The 9,269-nt window shown below is 37.5% G+C and overlaps 2 protein-coding genes across 5 annotated transcripts in view; both read right to left on the reverse strand.

Moving 5' to 3' along the window:
- On the reverse strand, nucleotides 1,284–3,790 carry LOC105161852 (F-box/kelch-repeat protein At5g15710-like). Of its 2 annotated transcripts, XM_020694074.1 has the most exons (3): nucleotides 3,468–3,790; nucleotides 1,698–3,161; nucleotides 1,284–1,550 (listed from the first exon to the last, which is right to left on the reverse strand). In XM_020694074.1, the coding sequence occupies exons 2-3, from the start codon at nucleotides 2,913–2,915 to the stop codon at nucleotides 1,527–1,529; spliced, it is 1,242 nt and encodes a 413-aa protein (XP_020549733.1). In that variant the 5' UTR covers nucleotides 2,916–3,161; nucleotides 3,468–3,790; the 3' UTR covers nucleotides 1,284–1,526. The 2 variants fall into 2 exon arrangements, with proteins under 2 accessions (XP_020549733.1, XP_011077981.1); XM_011079679.2 differs by having other exon boundaries at nucleotides 1,284–3,161; nucleotides 3,468–3,789.
- LOC105161853 (receptor-like serine/threonine-protein kinase ALE2) overlaps nucleotides 5,061–9,269 on the reverse strand; it is a 7,756-nt gene continuing 3,547 nt past the window's right edge. For 2 of the 3 annotated variants that reach the window (XM_020693949.1, XM_020693950.1), the window contains 6 exons: nucleotides 8,956–9,063; nucleotides 8,734–8,841; nucleotides 8,286–8,657; nucleotides 7,902–8,198; nucleotides 6,781–7,495; nucleotides 5,061–6,319 (listed from right to left, as the gene is read on the reverse strand). In XM_020693949.1, coding sequence (XP_020549608.1) covers nucleotides 5,629–6,319; nucleotides 6,781–7,495; nucleotides 7,902–8,198; nucleotides 8,286–8,657; nucleotides 8,734–8,841; nucleotides 8,956–9,063 — 2,291 coding nt within the window. In that variant the 3' untranslated portion in view covers nucleotides 5,061–5,628. The remainder of the gene's footprint in view (nucleotides 6,320–6,780; nucleotides 7,496–7,901; nucleotides 8,199–8,285; nucleotides 8,658–8,733; nucleotides 8,842–8,955; nucleotides 9,064–9,269) is intronic. The other variant, XM_011079680.2, reaches the window with a different exon arrangement.

Here is a 9,269-nt window from a genome sequence, read left to right on the forward strand (position 1 = left end):
AAGGGCTTAGGATGCCTTAAAAAGCCCATCTGAGTAGAGCCCCTAGATAATCTCACAGAAAGTATCGCTAATAAATCCGCCTAAAAAGACTAACCAACCAAAATCCAAGGGTCTCGCAACCCCACAAGGAAGCTTAGGGTTTAGAACTTCCCATCCAAAATCAAAGCCCATGTCATGTGAGGCCACAGGTAGCTTAGATGGCATCCATATATGACCTATGAAAACACACCTCCTAAAATCAAATAATGACTATGCAAGTACATGTGGCGCCTCCAAAAGAAAGTAACCTTTAAATCCTAAAAATTTAGATTACAGCGGAGGAAAGACATTTTTTCAACTACCTTATCAAAATTTGCGAAGATATCTTCTACAAAATATACTGTCATTCGCAGCGAACTCCAACAACCCCTGAGCATTATTGGTCTCTAACCGTCAATAGATAACCTTCCATCGACAAATCCGTGTAATCCTCCACCAACTTCGTGGGGATTCGATTTTTTCCAACAGGCTGAAAGCTGCCTATAATTAAGAACTCCTGTAGCTGGAGAAGCCAAGTTTCACTTTTATACTATAACTTGCACCTTCATGCTATAATTTTGGTAGAATAACAAATTCATTTTCTTACTTGAAGTTTTACACTTTAAACATTCAATTGCAAATTCTCATTTATACTCAAGAAATGAGTAATTCCACTTTGTATTGTTCATTTGCAGTCTCTTAAATTCCTAGCACTTTATTTTAATATTTTTTAACCCAACAGGACTAGAATACCAATACTATCCATTTTCATTTTATTACAACTTTCAACTTTTTATACAAAAATTACTTGTCTAAAAACAGAAATATTTGCAAACACACCCAAGATTAGATCATAGAGCTTAAAAACAACAAATTCATAATTAATTTGAAAAAAATAGAACTATTAATTAAGTGCTTAAAAATAGATTGACAATTCTTTACTTCTTTTTAGCGAAAAGTTTACCAAACACTATGCAACATCTTCTCGGTAGTCTTATAAGCTCAAACACTTTGTAAGCTCATCTACTTGGTAGGCTTATAAGCTCTCAAACACTTTGTAAGCTCAGTTGAACCCCATCTAAATCACAAACTCAATAGAAAAGAATCCGAAAAGAAAAAAGAGAGAAAAATTGGTTTGCATACATGTTTTATAATTTATATTCAATGATCTAAGTGATACATCTGCAGACATGTTCTATAATTTATATTCAATGATCTAAGTGACACATCTGCAATCCTTTAGTAAGCAATATAAGAACAGCATATCAACAAGATTCATAGCATAACTATAAAAATGGCTCATAATGGAATTACATTGGGAGCTCCCACTTCCATTGCAGGTATTCGCCGGAACTCTAGAACTATTTTAGTAATGATCATGATCAAAGGCATTCTCCGCTTTCCAAAAGTTCCCCGCCATATCATATTGTGATATAATATACACCATCACCTATCAATACTCCCAAGCTTTAAATTTCTTACGACCGGTTACTTTACATAATACAATATCACCAGAGGTTGGCTTCAATTACCTACATGAGATGCATGTTAGTAGAGAAGCCGTTGCAAGAAACCAGAGATGATACTGATGAGTGCTCTGAATCTCTCATAATATGTTAACATATTCAGGGCTTAGATCAGTAGATCATTGAATCGAATCTTGGCTCATAGAAACAGACCTGGCTGTTGTACGATTGAAGAGCGCATCCAGCAATCCAAGACCACACCTTCTTATCCACGTCATATAGAAGGCCTTTCCCTTGGTTCCAAGAAGTGAAACATATCAAATTATCCTGTCCGAAGCATTCAAATCTTTCGGCTGATAGTCTTAAAAGGGCTCGAAAATATCTTGGTGGCATCCTGCTAACCTCAATCCAAACGAATTTCGTATGGTCGAGCTCCCAAATCTTCATACTTTGAAGTGTACTATAAAGGCCAATTCTCCCGACTAGAAACAGGCGTTTCTGGGTCCCGGCTATTAAATATCCATCCAACAGAGAGCGGGGGAACTTTGCAGGTATGTGTTCCCACTGCCCTGTGTCCAGTCGGTACATCATTAAACCAAGTGGTGAAAGAGTTTCCAAATACAACCTCGAGTCGCAAAATGCCATTTTTGAGGAGCAGAGATTTACAGCAGGCATAGTTTGGTGAAGTGACCATTTGTCGACCTTCGAGTCGTACACTTCTGTGGGCAAAGACTTGTCACCATATATATCACTAGTGGCTATAACTTTAAAAGACCGATCCTTCCGATCAACCACCATGATCAATTGTCTCTGCTGGTTATAATGCAAACTTGGCAAAGTCCTCCAAGATTGCGTTAGTGGATTACAAACTAATGTTTTAAATGTTAATCCATCCAGTCCCGAGAAACACACCAGACCCCTTGAAGAACCTACCAACCAGAAAGCCCACTGTGGTAGGAACGTGCATGGAATTCTAAACCACTGCTTCAGCGGCAAGCTAAACACAGAACATTGAGGAGTCTGTGAATTTTTCCAATATGTGAGAAGGCACGGTCCATGGGACGGCACTTGTGAATGAAACTTCAAAAAGCTATTGTCTTGCAAAATTGAATTCCATCGTTTGCAGACAGAGCGGAGCCTAAATATCATGAATGGCGGAACTCTTGCCAAGATTTCATTCAACAAATCCTCAGGCAACATGGCCCATATATTATCCTCCATATGAATATCCGGTTGGACATATTTAGTAAATGTCGCCACAGTTTCTTCATCTAAACCCCGTGGTTTGGTTTTAATTACCTTCTGCCTGGAAGGGCTTGTATTCCTCGAGCCCATTCGACCAAGTGGACTAGTATTCCTAGATCCACCACCCCCAAAACTCGCTTGCCGGTGAAAATTTTCCTCCTCAGAAAAAGAACCACTTCTTACCATACTGGATATCAATGTTCTAGACCCAGATTCAGAAGCTTACCCCATTTCAACCATTGTTTAACACTGAAAACCCAATGCCAATTCTTACTCTAAGATCAGGCAAACCGTAGTTAGTCCCATTGCAACCAAGATAATTGGAATCTTTGGGAAATTATTCAAGCTTACTCACATGAAAACCCCATCTCTATAATCAGAGAATTTCATAACCCGATACTATTTTTAGACCCAACAATCAACTGCAACCTCCTGTTACATGTAAAAATAAGCCAATAGATTAGAAAATCAACCTATTCAAGAAGTATGCAATCAGATGAACCAAAAAAAAAACCCATCTACTTGGACAATGTAAATCATCAAAACCAAATGGGCAGATACTTCTCAAAACTTCCAAGTCGACAGATTACTCTCTTACCACCCGGATCCAATTCCAATACTTCCCAAGTGGCTAACAAAACCAGTTGAGCAAGAAAGACTGAATCCTTGATGCAAAAACCAACAAGAAAAAACCCAAAAAAAATCAAAACAAGGCGCAATGAGTCCGAGATGGGTTACCTTATCTACTGAATTGCTAGAACTCAGGATAGCAGATTTCTTCACAATCACAAAATTTCCTTCTTCTCGATATGGGTTCTTGGAGCTCAATCCTCAAACACAACCCGCCACTTGCTCTGACTTGTCTATTGTTTGTTCTACACACTCATTCTCGAATCAAACTGCGTACGGACATGGGCATCTATCCTTCTTCGGGAGTAGTTCTCACCCGCATTTGCTTACTTGTGTTTCAATCTTTTGCCGGTGAGAAGAGCAAATGGTTTGTTCGCAAGAAAAGACAAAAAGAAGAAAATGGTGTAGAGAGAGAGAGAGAGGAAGACACGGAGACGGAGGGAGCGATTCGATGAGACTTAGTGGGCCTGCACTCGGACCTTATTAACCAATTGTTGTTTTCCAATTTTATATATTTAATAAAAAATAACTGTAAAACATTAATATATTACCCATCGAATTGAAATTTTTATTTTAAATTATATTGCATCTCTCACTTATATATCATATATATATTTTATATGTATAGAAATTACAATATATATTTTAAGATAAACTATAGAGAGTTCTCTGAATATTTATCATAATTATAAATACCATCTTATTTTATGAGAAATTATAAGTACTTTCTAAAAAAATAGGTTGTTACGACAATGAGATATTTGTTACGACCATTAATTTCAAATAGTACTTATAATTTTTCAACAATGAGGAACATTTATAATTTATAATAAATTTTAGAGAAGCTCGTTGTAATTTCTTCTAAAAAAAATTATATACGTAATATATAAATTTTAAATAAAATAGAAAATACAATAAAATTTAGAATAAAAAATCCAATCCCTAATAACATGGGATTTTATACTCATAATCTCATATTTTGTGCGTTAAAATTAACTAATAACAGAGTGTTTGAGTGAGCTTACAAGCTCTTAAAAATATGTTATAAGATGTTTAAAAGTTTATAAGATTTTCAAAAGTGTTTAGAGTTTTATATAACTTAAAAATAAGATGTTATGATCTTATAATTTTTTTTTTAAAAAAAGAAAATTTCCGACTATTGATTGCAAAATTGTCGTTACTAATATCTTTTAAACTTCATAATTTTTCTGTTATTCAAATATTTTAAAAATTCATATTTAAAACAAAATTTGATATTTTATAAATTTTAAAAAATATTTTACCAAATATACGAATGAGTTTGAAAATCAAACCACACATGGGATTCTTAGATGGGAATGAAATATTTCCAAATAAACTTTTTGATATTTGACGTAATTATACGTAATTTTCTTGAAGTTTAGTATAATTAAAGATAGATCCTATTGGATTTGAAAAATTACATCTAGCACACTTTTAGTTAGTCAAAATACTGAATTTATTAATATTAACAAAAATACCTCGCAAAAAATTTTGAGCCCAAACCGTCGGGCAGTCGCGATGAAACATCAAAATTAAATCAAAAGAGCTACATGTTACATGGGATAATCAAATGCAATGAAAAAACAGTAGTATATGTTATTATTATCTTATCATCAAGACATCTTAGCATTACATAGGCAAATCCCATCGTAATTAATTGAAAGTAAACGGATAAGAACGTAAAATCAATTGCGCGTATTTGAATAAAGATGAAGACAATGAGAGTTAATACAACCCAGAAATAGTTTGATCATACATATATAGTAGTTTCCGCATTTTGCCCTACGATGTTAGGGCATTCCGACTCAGTGTTTCACAAGTACTTACGTAGATATCGTAAAATTTCTCGCTACAGATATGCGTACGTAATAGTTTTGCAATGAGGAATGCATCTTTGCATGAGTTGCATATCCTCCTTTCTAGAAATGGATAATAGGTACAATATTTTCTGTACATTTAGATTACACAAAGAATACAATCAATCAACAACTTGCGCGAAATTGAGGTAGCAGAGGGATTGTACGTCGAAGCATACCTTCTACTGCAATCTGGGCAACGGTAGCCCAATTCAGCATCTTCCCCAACAACTCTCGGCTGAGCATGCTCGTGTACTAGCAACTGTGCTCACCTGCTTAGACCTCATCCGCGTTCCCAACTCTAAGTGTAGAACGATCTTACCGGTTGGCAATATTTCACTGTTTTCTTGCACTAACAACATCCAGAAAACTGCAAGATTTAAGCATCCATGCTAATGAGATCCAGGCCAGAGTTTGAACAGCACCCCATGCTCACTCACGCTGCCCCCAGATAACCGTCTCATCTTCTTCCATAGTGGCTTTGCTCTGGCCGTTCTCAAAGGTCCCGAGCTAGAATGCCTCCTAAAAGACTCAGAGTCTTGTGTGCCGAATTTTGCAGAGGAACTCAATAGCTCAGACATAGAAAGATCTCTCTCAATGTCGAGCTGATAATCATAGTCAGAGACTGTCGATGGAGATAGTAAAGGAGCTGGCAGCTGGTCTGAGTCTCTATTATTCTTAGCTTCCACAACTATAGACAAATTCTCATGGCTAGAACTTCTAGACAGCAGTTCTTTCGTTTCATCACTCTCGCTACACACCAGTTTTAAGGCCTGAACCACCTCACCCATAAACGGCCTCTGTGATACCTCTGGCTGAACGCACATTGAAGCAATAGCAGCTACTTTTGCTATACTATCATAAGGGAAATCAGGTCCCAAGGATTGGTCAATGATCGACTCCAAACCTTCCCTACTTGTTAGGAGCGGACGTGCCCAAGAAACTAAATTTTCTTGACCAGGTGGCTGAGACATGTCTACTGGTTTCCTTCCAGTGAGGAGTTCCAGAAGGACTACGCCGTAGCTGTAAACATCACTTTTCACGAGAAGATGTCCGGTCATTGCATATTCTGGAGCCACATACCTTGTATGATAGTTGAGGACAAAGATTGGAAAATGAGTGATTCATTAGAAAGCATCACATGCGTTGCACGTGTAATAACATGAGTCTCGAGGAGAATATAACAATTATTAATTATGCTCTCGGATTTTAACTTTATACATACTTCTAATATTTAACCATTCTTGACATAATTATATTGTTGAAAATATTTATCTCCTTATCTTACGTATATTGACCTTCTTAACGTTCTTTTCAGTAATGTTGACACTTGTTGGGATGTTTACAGTAAGCTTCTAGTGAACTAAAAATTCCCTTAAAAACGTTTAAAGTCTCTTCAAGCAATATTAATTTTGGTGAAATATTATTTGCCGTCAAGGTTAGAAAAAGAAGAAGAGATGCTAATTGTAAGGAAAGGAAATTTATTGTAAGCTTAGGTAACAGCAAAATTCAATAACTAGCTATGAGAGAGGAAAGAGGTCTACCCGAAGGTTCCCATGACGCGGGTTGAGATATGTCTGTTCTCCTCATCCAATGCGGCACGTGCTAAACCGAAATCAGATACTTTTGGCGTAAAATCATCTTCTAATAAGATGTTGCTGGCCTTGAAGTCTCTGTGGATGACACGGGGGCTTGAATCTTCATGCAGATAGGCCAGAGCTCTAGCTGCTCCGAGTGCAATCTTTAGCCGAGCACTCCAGTCAAGCGGAGATCTTTCTTTGTCAGAGCCTGAAGACAAGTAGACGAATATCATGTATTTGCAGGGGAGTGGGGGTGGCAGGCAGTAACCGAAGAGCCAAAAGTTCTTACCATGTAAATGAGATTCTACGCTACCATTTGGTATTAGTTCATAAACTAAGCAGCGTGTGCGATCCTCTACGCATATACCAATAAGCTTGACCAAATTTCTGTGATGAAGTCGGCTGAGCATCTCAACTTCAGCCAAGAATTCACGACCACCTTGTTGGTCATATCTTTTGAGTAGCTTCACTGCAACTTTAGTCCCATCTTCAAGCACACCACTAAAAACACGGCCAAAGCCACCTTCGCCAAGTATTCTTGTCTCGTTGAAGAAATCAGTTGCTCTCTCTATATCACTTGAACTAAATGTCTTTGCAGAGCCCGTATAAGCTGCAATGCTTGAACCTAAGGAGAATGAAGGAGAACTAGGCCCGCTTCCAACCATAGACACTGGTATCCCTGCATCATATGCATTATGTTTTCTTTTCAGCAAAGTTTTGAATTTCGAGAAATTGATATACGATTTCTAAAGGATATGAAGTAGACCTTATTGTGTCTTTGACATGTTAGAGCTGTACTAGCAATGATATTCTATTAATTTCTCTAATTTATTTTCATCTTCAGCATGAATCCTAGTGAAGCTAAATCATTTAAGCACTTCACTAGGAAGATTTCTGGATTCTGTCCTCATCAATGATTGAGTCAAATCTTAATTTTTTACAATGAAAAAAGCTTAAACTGTTTACTTATATTCGACATAGGAATATAAAATACTCTTAACATAAGAACTGTTCACGGAGCTGACCTGCATCACAGGAAGCAAAAAACAAGGAAAAAAAAACTGAAAAAGCAAAGAAGATTTTACCTGATGACTTTGCGAGGGAACCGATCATAGTGGTTGGAGTAGGGTCTGGTTGGAAACCACAGTGTCTATATCTGAAGAGCAAAAGCCATGCGACAGCAGACAGTAACAATACACCTACTAAACAAGATAAGATTATGGTGGCTAGTATGCTTCCGCTAGGCCCATGGTTATGCTGCTTCTGACTTATGTCGACCCCGAGGGGCTGCATTGTCCTTGCATTATTGTCATGACCAGGATATGGCTTACTTGATATGATGCCAATGGTCGACGGAGGTAAAGGTGGAGATGGGGGGAGACCTACCATTTGCGATATGTCAACTCGAGAAGTTGGATCAAGCTATAAACAAAAAGGTGATTTGACTTAAATAAGCCCGATCTTATTACCTGGGTATCGCACATATAATACATCATAAACACCAAACAATGAAGTTTTGATAAGCACTTGTTTATGCCAAAATCTCTGAAATGTTAAATATGCTGTAGTATCATCAAATTTTTCTCCAAGGGGCAACAAATCAATAAGGACAATGGTCTTCTCTGGATTATCTCCAGCTGCATTTGCTCCCATGATGCGAACTTGGCTTTGCTTCATAAATACTCCAGCAGCAATTTCAGCTGCTAGTTCCGTAACCAAAGGAAAGAAGGTATACAATGCTACAGTTAGGCGGAGGCCCACTTGTATTGGCAACACGCAGAGACAAAGAGATTCAGCCGGACCATACGTTAATGGCTCGGTGCATGTTAGGGGGGCGCAATCTGTCAAATTACATAAAAAAGTTGATTTTACATAATCAAATCGAAAGACATATAGCAGAGAATTATGTATATCGACCTTTATGTGGAGGTGGAGGTGGTAGTGCTTGCAACGGAGGCGACAGCGGCATTTTGGGACTTCTTGGTGATGACCCAGAGGGAAACTTTTTGGGGGAGAGAGGGGGAACTTGCAGGGCAAAAAATGTTCATGTGTAAGTACAAAGAACTAAACTGAAAATAAAACTTGAAGGCATTTCTCTACTTCATTGCTCCTGGACAGAAAGAAGAGATACACTCTTACTTTTAGCTTGCCAAGATGGAGGTACTGGAGGTGGAGCTGGTACAGGAGGATAATTATTATCTGAAGAAGGAATTGGGGAAGCAATCGGGGATGCAGATGCAGATGAGCCTGTCAAGTATTAAAAACATTATAGTAAAAATACATCGAATAAAAACAGATGCATGCACCCACGGACTGCACATCATTTTATACAAGATTAGCCTTTTGTATCTGATTTGTACAACAAAAAGTAGCTCAAAGGAATGAAGGATGGAATATTGAAAGTAAAGCAGGGATGATATGTTTATTTAGGCAACTTCCTTAAACAATCAGAT

The sequence above is a fragment of the Sesamum indicum genome, linkage group LG5, assembly GCF_000512975.1.
Source record: "Sesamum indicum cultivar Zhongzhi No. 13 linkage group LG5, S_indicum_v1.0, whole genome shotgun sequence".
NCBI classification, from domain to species: Eukaryota; Viridiplantae; Streptophyta; class Magnoliopsida; order Lamiales; family Pedaliaceae; genus Sesamum; species Sesamum indicum.